At 58.5% G+C, this 14,076-nt stretch overlaps 1 protein-coding gene across 4 annotated transcripts in view; it reads left to right on the top strand.

Moving 5' to 3' along the window:
* The first annotated feature begins 13 nt into the window (after positions 1-13).
* Positions 14-14,076, top strand: part of BBS1 (Bardet-Biedl syndrome 1) — a 25,089-nt gene continuing 11,026 nt past the window's right edge. For all 4 annotated transcript variants that reach the window (XR_014848122.1, XM_085046433.1, XM_085046432.1 and 1 more), the window contains exons 1-10: positions 14-106; positions 213-280; positions 1,545-1,579; positions 2,460-2,753; positions 3,297-3,343; positions 4,215-4,253; positions 5,140-5,212; positions 6,350-6,478; positions 8,572-8,678; positions 12,625-12,745. Coding sequence is in view for 3 of the 4 variants with exons in the window: in XM_085046433.1 (XP_084902559.1) it covers positions 87-106; positions 213-280; positions 1,545-1,579; positions 2,460-2,753; positions 3,297-3,343; positions 4,215-4,253; positions 5,140-5,212; positions 6,350-6,478; positions 8,572-8,678; positions 12,625-12,745 (933 nt within the window). In the remaining variant the exon portion in view is untranslated. The remainder of the gene's footprint in view (positions 107-212; positions 281-1,544; positions 1,580-2,459; positions 2,754-3,296; positions 3,344-4,214; positions 4,254-5,139; positions 5,213-6,349; positions 6,479-8,571; positions 8,679-12,624; positions 12,746-14,076) is intronic.

The raw sequence follows: 14,076 nt of genomic DNA, 5'->3' as shown, positions 1-14,076 counted from the left end.
TGGATTGGTTTAGAGCGCTGGTGGGCGGGGCTAAGAGGTGAACGTCACTTCCGGGCGGCAAATCCCCGCGTTGCCATAGCAACGCGATGGCGGCGGCTGAGGAGAGGTGGGGGAGGGGCGCGGATTTTGGGGTTTTTTTGGGGGTTTTTGGGGTTTTTGGGGGTTTTGGGGGTCGCGATTCGCCCCAGACTCAAGGCTGGGATTGCCCGCAGCTCGTCGCTATGGCTGGAGGCGCACGAGGATCCGCTGGCCGGGCTGAGCAGCTTCCCGGGGTGTATGGGTGAGGAGGGGGATTTGTGAGGAGGGGATTGTGAGGGGATTTGTGAGGGTTTGTGAGGGAGAATTTCGTGAGGAGGGGTCTGTGGGTGAGAGGGGGCTGGGTGAGGGCTGGTGAGGAGGGTCCCTGGGCGGGAGGGCTTCGTGAGGGGGCTTTTGGGAGGAGGAGGCTTTTGAGGGGGTTTGTGAGGGAGGATTTGTGAGGAGGGGTCTCTGGGTGAGGGGTTTGTGAGGAGGTCTCTGGATGGGAGGATTTGTGAGGGGGATTTCGTGAGGAGGGGTCTCTGGGTGAGGTTCTCTGGAGGAGGTCTGAATGAGGAGGGGGTTTGTCATGAGTTTGAGGGGGCTTCTTGGGGGGGCTGTGTGAGGAGTTTGTGAGGAGGGGTCTCTGGGCAGGGGGATCTCTGGGTGGGAGGGCGATTTGTGAGAGTTTGTGAGGAGGGGTCTCTGGGTGAGGGGGCTGTGTGAGGTTGCTTTTTGAGGGGGTTGGAAGAGGGGGCTTCGTGAGGAGTCTCTGGGTGAGGGGTGGTCCTGAGTGGGAGGTCTGAATGAGGGGTTGGGGGGGGCTTTCTGGGGGCTGTGTGAGGCTCTTGAGGGGCTGGGTAGGGGTCTCTGGGTGAGGGGGGGTTTGTGAGGGGGGTCTCTGGGTGGGGGTTTGTGAGGAGGGGTCTCTGAACGAGGGTCTCTGGGTGGGAGGGCATTGTGAGGGGATTTGAGGGCTCTGGGTGAGGGCGGGGTTTGTGAGGAGGGGATTTGTGAGGAGGGGTCTCTGGGTGGGAGGGTCTCTGAATGAGGGTCTGGGGGGATCTCTGGGTGAGGAGGGGGCTTCGTGAGGGGTCTTTTTGAGTGAAGGGGGCTGTGAGGGGGGTTGTGAAGGGGGTCTCTGGGTGGGGAGGGGTCTCTGGGTGGGGAGGGGTCCCGGGAGGTGTAACCAGGTGAGGGGAGGGGGTTGGGGGTCCCCTGGGTCTGGGGGTCAGTTAAGTCAGTTGGGTGGCCACTCGGTGGCCACGGGGTCACGGGTGGTCAGTTAGGAGTCACTTGGGGGTCAGTTGGGTGGTCAGTTGGGGGTCACTGGGGTGGTCAGTTGGTCAGTTGGGGGGTCACTTAGGGGTCACTTGGGTGGTCACTCGGTGGCCACTGGGGGGGTCACTTGGGGAGTCACTTGGGGGTCACTTGGGGGTCACTTGGGGGGGTCAGTGGGGTGGTCACTTGGGGGTCAGTTGGGGGTCGCAGCCCCTCGGCCCCCCCCGACCCCCCTCGTTTCCCAGCCCTGGTTGATCTCCATGGAGACGGCGACCACAAGGTGATTTTTGGGGGTCCTGGGGGTCTCTGGGTGGTCCCTGGAGGTCCCTGGGGGTCTCTGGGATGCTCTGGGGGGTCTCCGGGTGCTCCCTGAGGGTCTCCAGGGTTATCTGGGGGGTCTCTGGGGGTCTCTAGGTTTATCTGGGTGGTCCCTGGGGGTCTCTCTGGGGGTCTCTAGGCTTATCTGGGAGGTCTCCAGGTGGTCCCTGAGGGTCTCTAGGCTTATCTGGGTGGTCCCGCTGGGCTCCCCAACGGGGGTCCCTGGGTGCCCAACCTCGGGGGTCCCTGGTGCTCCCTGGTGGTCTCTAACCCCCCGGTTTCCCCCCAGCTGCTGGTGGGGGTCCCCCTGCACCCCGGTGGTCCCTGAGGGTCTCTGGGGGTCCCTGAGGGTCTCTAGGCTTACCTGGGGGGCCTCTGGGTGGTCCCTGGGGGTCTCCAGGGTTACCTGGGTGGTCTCTGGGTGGTCCCTGGGGGTCTCTGAGTCTCTCTAACCCCCTTTCCCCCACCTGCTGGTGGGGGTCCCCCTTCACCCCGGTGGTCCCTGGGGGTCTCTGGGGTTATCTGGGTGCTCCCTGGGGGTCCCTGGTGGTCTCTAGGTGTATCTGGGGGGTCCCTGGGATGCTCTGGGGGTCCCTGGGTAGTCCCTGGTGGTCTCTGGGAGTCCCTGGTTTGTCCCTGGTGGTCCCTAAGGTTATCTGGGTGGTCCCTGATGGTCCCTGGGTGGTCTCTGGTGGTCCCTGGTGGTCTCTAGGTTTACCTGGGTGGTCCCTGGTGGTCCCTAAGGTTATCTGGGTGGTCTCTGGGGGTCCCTGGGATGCTCTGGGGGTCTCTGGTGGTCTCTGGGTGCTCCCCGGTGGTCTCTAACCCCCCGTTTCCCCCAGCTGCTGGTGGGGGTCCCCCTGCACCCCGGTGGTCCGCGGCTGGCGGTGGTGAGGGGCGCGGGGCTCATCACCACCCTGGCCCTGCCCGAGCTGCCCGCGGGTCTGGGGGCGTTCGGCCCCAGCTATTTTGGGTCTGGGGGCTCCGGGGGGGCTGCCGGCGGGGGTCCCGCGGTGGTCGTGGCCGCCGGGGCGGCGCTGTACGTCTACCGGAACCTGAGACCCTTCTTCAAGTTCTCGCTGCCGCCGAGACCCCCCGAGCCCCTCGAGAGGGACCTCTGGCTGCAGGCCCAGCAGGTGAGACGGGGAGACCCCTCCCCTAATTGGGGTTTGGGGGGTTAGGGGAGACCCCTCCTCTAATTGGGGTTTGGGGGGTTAGGGGAGACCCCTCCTCTAATTGGGGTTGAGCAGGTGAGGGAGACCCCTCCTCTAATTGGGGGTCCCTGTGGGGTTTTGGGGGGGTTTCGTGGGGTTTGGGGAGACCCCTCCTCAAATTGGGGTTTGGGTGGGTTTGGGGAGACCCCTCCCCAAATTGGGGTTGGGGGGAGACCCCTCCTCAAACTGGGGTTTGGGTGGGGAGACCCCTCCTCTAATTGGGGTGACCCCACTCACCTGGGGAATTTGGGGAGACCCCTCCTCAAATTGGGGTTTGGGGAGTGAGACCCCTCCTCAAATTGGGGAGCTCTCCGTTCTTTTGGGGGGTTTGGGGGGCTTTGGGGAGACCCCTCCTCTAATTGGGGTTGGGGAGGGTTTCGGGAGACCCCTCCCCAAATTGGGGCACTCCCCATTCTTTTGGGGGCTTCGGGTTCCCCTAAACATCATTTTTGGGGTTTTTTTTAGGACCAGATCGACCCCATGATGCTGAAGGAGATGCTGGAGGATCTCAGGTGGGAAAAAAACCCCAAAATATCGGTTTGGGGGGTTTTGGGGAACCCCAAAAACCTTTGGGGGGGGCTTTGTGTCCCTGGGGGGTCCCCAGAAATCTTTGGGATCCCTTTGGGGTCTCCCCAAAAAATCTGGGTCACTTTTGGGGATCATTTTGGGTTTTTTGGGGTTTCCCAAAAATCTGGGTCACTTTTTGGGGTCACTCAGGGTTTTTTGGGGTTCCCCAAAAATCTTTGGGATCCCTTGGGGTCTCCCCAAAAAACCTGGGTCACTTTTGGGGTCACTTTGTGTTTTTTGGGGTCACTTTGTGTGCTTTTGGGGTCACTTTGTGTCCCTTTAGGGTCTCCCCAAAAATCTTTGGGGTCACTTTTTGGGGTCACTTTGGGTTCTCCAAAAATCTTTGGGATCCCTTTGGGGTCTCCTGGGTCCCTTTAAGGTCTCCCCAAAAACCTGGGTCACTTTTGGGGATCATTTTGGGTTTTTTGGGGTCACTTTGTGTCCCTTTGGGGTTTCCTGGGTCCCTTGGGGTCTCCCCAAAAATCGAGGTCACTTTTGGGGTCACTTTGGGTTTTTTGGGGTTCCCCAAAAATCTTTGGGATCCCTTTAGGGTCTCCCCAAAAAACCTGGGTCACTTTTGGGGATCATTTTGGGGGTTTTGGGGTCACTTTGTGTCCCTTTGGGGTTTCCTGGCTCCCCTTGGGGTCTCCCCAAAAAATCTGGGCCACTTTTTGGGGTCACTCAGGGTTTTTTGGGGTTCCCCAAAAACCTTTGGGATCCCTGTGGGGTCTCCTGGGTCCTTTTGGGGTCTCCCCAAAAATCTGGGTCACTTTTGGGGACCCCCGAGCCCCCCTGACGGGATTTTTGGGGTCGCAGGGACAAGGCTGAGGTGCCACTGACCCCACAGTCGCTGAGGTGAGTGGGGGGCTTGGGGGGTTTTGGGGTTTTGGGGTTCTCTATGGGGTTTGGGGGTTCCCTATGGGGTTTTGGGGTTTTCTATGGGGTTTTGGGTGTTCTCTGTGGGGTTTGGGGGTTTTCTATGGGGTTTGGGGGTTTTCCGTGGGGTTTGGGGTTTTCTCTGTGGGGTTTGGGGTTTTCTGTGGGGTTTTGGGTGTTCTCTGTGGGGTTTTCTATGGGGTTTTGGGTGTTCTCTATGGGGTTTGGGGGTTTCTATGGGGTTTGGGGTTTTTCTATAGGGTTTTGGGGTTTTCTATAGGGTTTGGGGGTTTTCTATGGGGTTTGGGGTTTTCTGTGGGGTTTGGGGTTTTCTGTGGGGTTTGGGGTTTTCTATGGGGATTTGGGGTTTTCTATGGGGTTTGGAGTTTTCTATGGGGTTTTGGGGTTTTCTGTGGGGTTTTGGGGTTTTCTATGGGGTTTGGGGTATTCTCTATGGGGTTTGGGGTTTTCTATGGGGCTTTGGGTGTTCTCTGTGGGGTTTTCTATGGGGTTTGTGGTTCCATATGGGCTTTGGGGTTTTCTATGGGGTTCCCTATGGGATTTGGGGTTCCCTATGGGGTTTTCTACAGGATTTGGGGTGCCCTATGGGATTTGGGGGTGCCCTATGGTGTTCCCTATGGGGTTTTCTGGAGTTCCCTATGGGATTTTCTATGGGATTTGGGGTCCAATATGGGATTTGGGTTCCCTAAGGGATTTGGGGTTCCTATGGGGTTTTGGGGGTTCCTATAGGGTTTTGAGGTTCTCTGTGGGGTTTGGGGTCTCTATGGGGTTTGGGGACATTGGGGTGACCCCAGGGGGGTTTGGGGACATTGGGGACATCATGGTGTCCCCCCTGTCCCCCCAGGCTGCTGGCACTGCCACCCCCCGAGCTGGCAGCCTTCGTGGCACTGCACAAGGGGAGACCCCTGCAGAGACAGGTGGGTGTCACCTGAGTGTCACCTGTGTCACCTGTGTCACCTCTGTGTCACCTGGGTGTCACCTGTGTCACCTCTGTGTCACCTGTGTGTCACCTGTGTCACCTCTGTGTCACCTGGGTGTCACCTGTGTCACCTGTGTGTCACCTGTGTGTCACCTGGGTCACCTGTGTGTCACCTGAGTGTCACCTGAGTGTCACCTGTGTCCCCCGGACCCCCCGTGTGACTCCTCCATGTCCCCTGTTGTGTCCCCTCTGTTCCTCCTGAGACCCCTCTGTGTCCCCTCTGTCCCTGTGACACCCTGTGAACCCCCCGTGTCCCCTCTGTCACTCCCTGTGACCCCGTGTGACACCGTGTGACCCCCCCCGTGTCCCCCTGTGTCCCTTTCTGTGTCCCCTGTGTCCCCCTGACCCCCTGTGTCCCCCCGTGTCCCCCTCTGTCCCTTCCTGTGTCCCCTCTGTCCCCTTGACCCCCTGTGACCCCCTGTGACACTGTGTGACACCCCGTGTCCCCCCGTGTCCCTTCCTGTGTCCCCTGTGTCCCCCCGTGTCACCCCCACTGTGACCCGCCGTGTCCCTTTCTGTGTCCCCTCTGTCCCCTTGACCCCGTGTGACACCCTGTGACACCCTATGACATCCCCGTGACCCACCGTGTCCCCTCGTGTGACACCCTGTGTGACACCTCATGTCCCCCTGTGTCCCCTCTGTCCCTTCCTGTGTCCCCTCTGTCCCCCTGACCCTTTGTCACCCCCTGTGACCCCGTGTCCCCCCCTGTGACCCGCCATGTCCCCCTGACCTCGTGTCCCCCTGTCCCTTCCTGTGTCCCCTGTGTCCCCCTGACCCTCTGTCACCCCCCTGTGACACCGTGTGACACCCTGTGACCCTCCATGTCCCTCTGTATCCCTTTCTGTGTCCCCTCTGTCCCCCCTGTCCCCCCTGTGACCCTGTGTGACACCCTGTGACCCCCTCTGTCCCCCTGACCTCATGTCCTCCTGTGTCCCTTCCTGTGTCCCCTCTGTCCCCCTGAGCCTGTGTGACACCCCTGTGTGACACCCTGTGACCCCCTGTGTCCCCCCGTGTCCCTTCCTGTGTCCCCTCTGTCCCCCTGTCCCCCCTGTGACGGTGTCCCCGGTGTCCCCAGACGGTGGTGACCTGCCTGGGCTCGCTGCCCCGCGGTGGCCCTGAGGGGACCCCCGAGTGTCCCGTGGTGGGGACAGAGGCTGGGGACATCCTGGTGCTCGACCCCGAGGCCTTCACTGTCACCTGCAAGGTGTGACCCCTGGGGACACCCCAAAACACCCTGGGGACACCCCAAAAATCCCTTGGGGACACCCCAAAAACCCTCTGGGGACACCCCAAAAATCCCTTGGGGACCCCAAAAATCCCTTGGGGACCCCAAAACCCCCTGGGGACACCCCAAAAACCCCTTGGGACACCCTGGGGACACCCCAAATCCTCTGGGACCCCCGGGGACACCCCTGAGACCCCTGGGGACACCCCAAAACCCCCTGGAGACCCCAAAACACCTTGGGGACCCCAAAAACCCCCTGGAGACCCCAAAACACCTTGGGGACCCCAAAAACCCCCTGGGGACCCCAAAAACCCCCTGGGGACACCCCAAGAACCCCCTGGGGACCCCAAAAACCCCCTGGGGACACCCCAAAAACCCCCTGGGGACACCCCAAGAACCCCCTGGGGACCCCAAAACACCCTGGGGACACCCAAAAACCCCTTGGGGACACCCCTGAGACCCCTGGGGACACCCCAAAAACCCCCTGGGGACACCAAAACCCCCTGGGGACCCTAAAAACCCCCTGGGGACACCCCAGAAACCACTGGGACACCCTGGGGACACCCCAAATCCTCTGGGACCCCCGGGGACACCCCAAAACCCCCTGGGGACCCCAAAACCCCCTGAGGACACCCCAAAAACCCCTTGGGGACCCCAAAAACCCCCTGGGGACCCCCGGGGACACCATGGGGACACCATGGGACACCCCAAAACCCCCCGGGGACACCCCAAAAACCACTGGGACCCCTTGGGGACACCCCAAAAATCCCTTGGGGACCCCTGGGGACACCCCAAACCCCCTGAGACCCCCCTGGGACACCCCAAAACTCTTTGGGACCCCCTGAGACCCCCCTGGGACACTCTGGGTTGTCCCAAAACCCCTTTGGGTGCCCCTTGGGGACCCCTTGACCCCTCGGGGTGCCCCCAGACCCATTTAGGACCCCCCAGCCCCTCAGGACGCCCCCAGCCCCATTTCGGACCCCCTTTCTCTCCCCCCAGGGCTGGGTGCTGACCCCTCTGGGTGCCCCCAGACCCCTTTTGATGCCCCCCAGACCCCTCTGGGTGCCCCCAGACCCATTTAGGACCCCCGTGACCCCTCTGAGGACCCCCCAGACCCCCTCAGGACGCCCCCAGCCCCATTTGGGACTCCCCTTTGGACCCCAGGCCTGGGTGCTGACCCCTCTGGAAGCCCCCAGACCCCTTTAAATGCCCCCCAAAACCCCCCTTTAAGGGCCCAAGACCCCTCAGGATGCCCCCAACCCCCTCTGAGGGACCCCCAGCCCCCTCGGACGCCCCCAGACCCATTTAGGACCCCCTTTGTCCCCCCAGGGCTGGGTTCCATCCCCTCCCTGACCCAGCTAGAAGCCCCAGACCCCTTTAGATGCCCCCAAAACCCCTCAGGTTGCCCCCAGACCCTTTAGGGCCCCCCAGGACCCCCAGCCTCTGAGGACCCCCAGCCCCTGAGGACGCCCCCAGCCCCATTTCAGGCCCCCTTTGTCCCCAGGGCTGGGTTCATCCTCCTGACCCTGCTGGAAGCCCCAGACCCCTTTCAATGCCCCCAAAACCCCTCAGGGTGCCCCCAGACCCATTTGGGTGCCCCTTGGGGACCCCAGCCTCTGAGGACCCCCAGAAACCCCTCAGGACGCCAGACCCATTTGGGTGCCCCTTAGGGACCCCCAGCCCCTCCGGACGCCCCCAGCCCCATTTCAGCCCCCTTTCTCTCCCCTGGGCTGGGTGCTGACCCCACTGGAAGCCCCAGACCCCTTTAAATCCCCCCAAAACCCCTAGGATGACCCCAGACCATTTGGGTGCCCTTGAGATGCCTGGGCCCCTTTGGGTGCCCCCAGGACCCCAGCCCCCTCTGAGGACCCCCCAGCCCCTCCGGACGCCCCCAGCCCCATTTCAACCCCCCTTTCTCTCCCCCCAGGGCTGGGTGCTGACCCCACTGGGTGCCCCCAGACCCCTTTAGATGCCCCCCAAGACCCCTCAGGATGCTCCCAGCCCCCTCTGAGGACCCCCCAGCCCCCTCAGGACGCCCCCAGCCCCATTTCAGCCCCCCTTTCCCCCCCCAGGGCTGGGTTCCCTCTCCCCCCACCTTCGTGGTTCCTCGCGGAGCTGCCGACGGTCGCTGTCGCCTGGCGGTGACCTGCCGGGACGGGACCCTGCGGGGGCTCAGCCGGTGCGGGGGGCTTCGGGGGGCTTCGGGGGGGCTTCGGGGGGTCCTGGGGGTCCTGGAGGAGTTTGGAGTTGGTCTTGGGGGATTTGGGAGGGTTTTGAAAGGGTATGGGGGCTTTGGGGGTCTTCAGGGGGTCCTGGGGGTCCTTGGGGGGTCCTGGGAAGGTTGGGGGACTTTTGGGGTTCTGGGTCTTAAGAGGAGTCCTGGGGGGTTTGGGGTCCTGGGGTCGTCAGGGGTCCTGGGCTTTTGGGGGGTTTGGTGGGTCCTGGGGCGTTGTGGGTGGCATTGGGGGATTTGGGAGGGGTTTTGAAAGGGTTTGGGGGGCTTTGGGGGTCTTCAGGGGTCCTGGGGGTCCTGGGAGGGTCTGGGGGATTTGGGGGGCTTTTGGGGGTCCTGGGGGGATTTGGGGGGTCCTGGGTGGCTTTAGGGGGTTCTGGAGGGTCTGGAGTTGGTCTTGGGGGATTTGGGAGGGTTTTGAAAGGGTTTGGGGCTTTGGGGGTCTTCAGGGGTCCTGGGGGGATTTGGGCTTTGGGGGTCTTCAGGGGGTTTGGGGGGTCTTGGGGGTTTTGGGGGTCCTGGAGGGGGGTTGGGGGGATTTAGGAGGGTTTTGAAAGGGTTTGGAGGGTCCTGGGGGGCTTTGGGGGGTCCTGGAGGATTTGGGGGGCTTTGGGGGTCCTGGGGGCTTTGGGGAACTTGGGTCTTTTAGGGGTCCTGGGGGATTTGGGGGGCTTTTGGAGGGTCCTGGGGTCTTTTAGGGGTCCTGGGGGTTTGGGGGTCCTGGGAGGTCTTCAGGGGTGTCCTGGGGGGATTTGGGGGGCTTTTGGGGGTCCTGGAGGGTTTGGGGTTGGTCTTGGGGGATTTGGGAGGGTTTGAAAGGATTTGGGGGTCCTGGGAGTTTTGGGGGTCTGGGGGTTTGGGGGTCTTCAGGAGGGTCCTGGGGTGGATTTGGGGGGTTCTGGGGGTGTTCAGGGGGTCCTGGGGGTTTAGGGGCATTTGGAGGGGTTTTGAGGGGTCCTGGGGGTTTTCGGGGTCCTAGGGGGCTTTTGGGGGGCTTTGGGGGTGATCTTGGGGGATTTGGGAGGGTTTTGAAAGGGTTTGGGGAGTCCTGGGGGTCTTCAGGGGGGTCTTGGGGGGATTTTTGGGGGGTCCTGGGGGGATTTGGGGGTCTCAGCTCGTGAGGAGGAGTGAAAATGAGGAGATTTTGAGGGGTTTTGGGAGGATTTTGGGGTTATTTTTGGGGTGATTTCTGGCTATTTTGGGGTCCCAGTTCCCGGGAGCAGGGCAGGATTTTGGGGTTATTTTGGGGTTATTTTGGGGTGATTTCTCCATATTTTGGGGTTCCAGGTCCTGGGAGCAGGGCAGGATTTTGGGGTTATTTTGGGGTTATTTTTAGGATTATTTTGGGGTTATTTCTCCATATTTTGGGGTTCCAGGTCCCGGGAACAAGGCAGGATTTTGGGGTGATTTTGGGGTTATTTTAGGGTTTATTTTAGGATTATTTTGGGGTTCCAGATCCCGGGAGCAGGGCAGGATTTTGGGGTTACTTTGGGGTTATTTTTGGGGTGATTTCTGGCTATTTTGGGGTTCCAGGTCCTGGGAACAGAGCAGGATTTTGGGGTCGCTGGGATGGATTTTTGGGGTGATTTCTGGCTATTTTGGGGTTCCAGGTCCCGGGAACAGGGTGGGATTTTGGGGTTATTTTGGGGTTATTTTAGGGTTTATTTTAGGATTATTTTGGGGTTCCAGATCCCGGGAGCAGGGCAGGATTTTGGGGTTACTTTGGGGTTATTTTTGGGGTGATTTTTGGGTATTTTGGGGTCCCAGATCCCGGGAACAGGGCAGGATTTTGGTGTTATTTTAGGATTATTTTGGGCTGATTTCTGGCTATTTTGGGGTTCCAGATCCCGGGAGCAGAGCAGGATTTTGGGGTTATTTTGGGGTTATTTTTAGGATTATTTTGGGGTTATTTCTCCATATTTTGGGGTTCCAGATCCCGAGAACAGAGCAGGATTTTGGGGTCACTGGGATGGATTTTTGGGGTGAATTGTCCATATTTTGGGGTTCCAAATCCCGGGAGCAGGGCAGGATTTTGGGGTTATTTTGGGGTTATTTTAGGATTATTTTGGGGTGATTTCTGGCTATTTTGGGGTCCCAGATCCCGGGAGCAGGGCAGGATTTTGGGGTTATTTTCGGGTTATTTTTAGGATTATTTTGGGGTGATTTCTGGCTATTTTGGGGTTCCAGGTCCCGGGAACAGGGCAGGATTTTGGGATGGATTTGGGGTGAATTTTTGGGGTGATTTCTGGCTGTTTTGGGGTCCCAGTTCCCGGGAGCAGGGCAGGATTTTGGGGTTATTTTGGGGTTATTTTGGGGTTATTTTGGGGTGATTTCTCCATATTTTGGGGTTCCAGGTCCTGGGAGCAGGGCAGGATTTTGGGGTTATTTTGGGGTTATTTTTAGGATTATTTTGGGGTTATTTCTCCATATTTTGGGGTTCCAGGTCCCGGGAACAAGGCAGGATTTTGGGGTGATTTTGGGGTTATTTTAGGGTTTATTTTAGGATTATTTTGGGGTTCCAGATCCCGGGAGCAGGGCAGGATTTTGGGGTTACTTTGGGGTTATTTTTGGGGTGATTTCTGGCTATTTTGGGGTTCCAGGTCCTGGGAACAGAGCAGGATTTTGGGGTCGCTGGGATGGATTTTTGGGGTGATTTCTGGCTATTTTGGGGTTCCAGGTCCCGGGAACAGGGTGGGATTTTGGGGTTATTTTGGGGTTATTTTAGGGTTTATTTTAGGATTATTTTGGGGTTCCAGATCCCGGGAGCAGGGCAGGATTTTGGGGTTACTTTGGGGTTATTTTTGGGGTGATTTTTGGGTATTTTGGGGTCCCAGATCCCGGGAACAGGGCAGGATTTTGGTGTTATTTTAGGATTATTTTGGGCTGATTTCTGGCTATTTTGGGGTTCCAGATCCCGGGAGCAGAGCAGGATTTTGGGGTTATTTTGGGGTTATTTTTAGGATTATTTTGGGGTTATTTCTCCATATTTTGGGGTTCCAGATCCCGAGAACAGAGCAGGATTTTGGGGTCACTGGGATGGATTTTTGGGGTGAATTGTCCATATTTTGGGGTTCCAAATCCCGGGAGCAGGGCAGGATTTTGGGGTTATTTTGGGGTTATTTTAGGATTATTTTGGGGTGATTTCTGGCTATTTTGGGGTCCCAGATCCCGGGAGCAGGGCAGGATTTTGGGGTTATTTTCGGGTTATTTTTAGGATTATTTTGGGGTGATTTCTGGCTATTTTGGGGTTCCAGGTCCCGGGAACAGGGCAGGATTTTGGGATGGATTTGGGGTGAATTTTTGGGGTGATTTCTGGCTGTTTTGGGGTCCCAGATCCCGGGAGCAGGGCAGGATTTTGGGGTTATTTTGGGGTTATTTTAGGGTTTATTTTAGGATTATTTTGGGGTCCCAGGTCCCGGGAGCAGGGCAGGATTTTGGGGTTACTTTGGGGTTATTTTTGGGGTGATTTTTGGCTATTTTGGGGTCCCAGATCCCGGGAACAGGGCAGGATTTTGGGGTTATTTTGGGGTTATTTTAGGGTTTATTTTAGGATTATTTTGGGGTTCCAGATCCCGGGAACAGGGCAGGATTTTGGGGTTATTTTAGGATTTTTTTGGGGTGATTTCTCCATATTTTGGGGTCCTAGGTCCCGGGAGTAGGGCAGGATTTTGGGGTTACTTTGGTGTTATTTTTGGGGTGATTTCTGGCTATTTTGGGGTTCCAGATCCCGGGAACAGGGCAGGATTTTGGGGTTATTTTGGTGTTATTTTAGGGTTATTTTTGGGGTGATTTCTCCATATTTTGGGGTTCCAGGTCCCGGGAACAGAGCAGGATTTTGGGGTTATTTTGGGGTTATTTTAGGGTTTATTTTAGGATTATTTTGGGGTCCCAGATCCCGGGAACAAGGCAGGATTTTGGGGTCTCTGGGCTCTCGCCCCGCCGGGTTGATCCCACAGGATTTTGGTCTCCTGGTTGCAACTGCCGACGGGACTCTGCAGGCCTTCAGTGCCCAGGTGACCCCAAAACCCCCCTGACCCCAAATCTGCCCCAAAGCTGACCTCAGGGACCCCAAATCCACCCGGGACCCCCAAATCTGCCCCAAATCCACCCCAAATCTGACCTCAGACACCCCAAATCTGCCCCAAATCCACCCCAAAACCCCCAAATTCACCCCAAATCTGCCCCAAATCTGCCCCCAGACACCCCAAATCCACCCCAAACTCCCCCCAAATCCACCCCAAACCTGCCCTTGGAACCCCAAATCCCCAGACCACCCCAAATCCCCCAACCTGCCCTCAGACACCACAAATCCACCCCAAATCTGCCCCCAGAAACCCCAAATCCACCCCCAAACCTGCCCTCTGAAACCCCCAAATCCACCCCAAAAGCCCCCGGAACCCCCAAATCCAAACCTAACCTACTCCAAACTCCCCAGATCCCCAAATCCCCCAAACTCTCTCAGTTCCTCCCCAAATCCCCCCAAATCCCCTCAAATTCCCCCAAATCCCCCAAACTCCTCCCAAAATCCCCCCAGGACCTCAAATACCCCAAACTCCCTCAGGACACCCAAACTCCCCCAAATCCCCCCAAATTCCCCCAAACTCTCCTTCCCAAATCCCCCCCAAACTCCCCCAAAGCCCCTCAAATCCCCCAAAATCTCCTCAAACTCTCCTCAAATCCCCCAAACTCCCCCAAAATCCCCCTCAAATCCTCCCAAACTTTGCCTAGGACCCCAACCCCTCCCCCAAACTCCCTAAATCCCCCAAACTCCCCCTCCTCAAAATCCCCCCAAATCCCCAAACACCACCAAATCCCCCAAAACTTTCCCCAAATCCCCCAAAATCCCCCAAATCCTCTCAAACCCCAAACTCCCAAACTCCCCAAATCCCCCAAATTCCCCAAACTCCCCAAATCCCCCAAACTCCCCCAATCCCCCAAACCCCCCAAATCCTCCCCAAACTTTGCCTAGGACCCCAAACTCCCCTAAATCTTCCCCCAAACTCCCCCAAACTCCCCTAACCACCCAAAATCCCCCAAATCCCCCCCAAACTCCCCCAAATCCCCCAAAATCCCCTCCAAATCCTCCTTTGCCTAGGACCCCCAAACTCCCCCAAATCCCCCAAATTCCCCCCCTCCCCCAAACTCCCCCTAAATCCCCCTAAATCCCCCCAAAATCCCCCCAGTCCCCCAAATCCCCCAAATCCCCACCAAACTTCCCCAAATCCCCCAAACTCCTCTTCAAATCCCCCAAACCCCCCAAATCCCCAAACTCCCCAAACCCCCAAATCCCCCAAAATCCTCCCCAAAATCCCCCAATGCCCCTTAAATCCCCCTGAAATCCCCC

This window comes from Lichenostomus cassidix, unplaced genomic scaffold, assembly GCF_008360975.1.
Source record: "Lichenostomus cassidix isolate B80296 unplaced genomic scaffold, HeHo_3.0 HiC_scaffold_40, whole genome shotgun sequence".
In the NCBI taxonomy this organism is placed as follows: Eukaryota; Metazoa; Chordata; class Aves; order Passeriformes; family Meliphagidae; genus Lichenostomus; species Lichenostomus cassidix.
The sequence above is the reverse complement of the archived record's forward strand: the minus strand, read 5'-3'. Positions and strand labels throughout refer to the sequence as shown.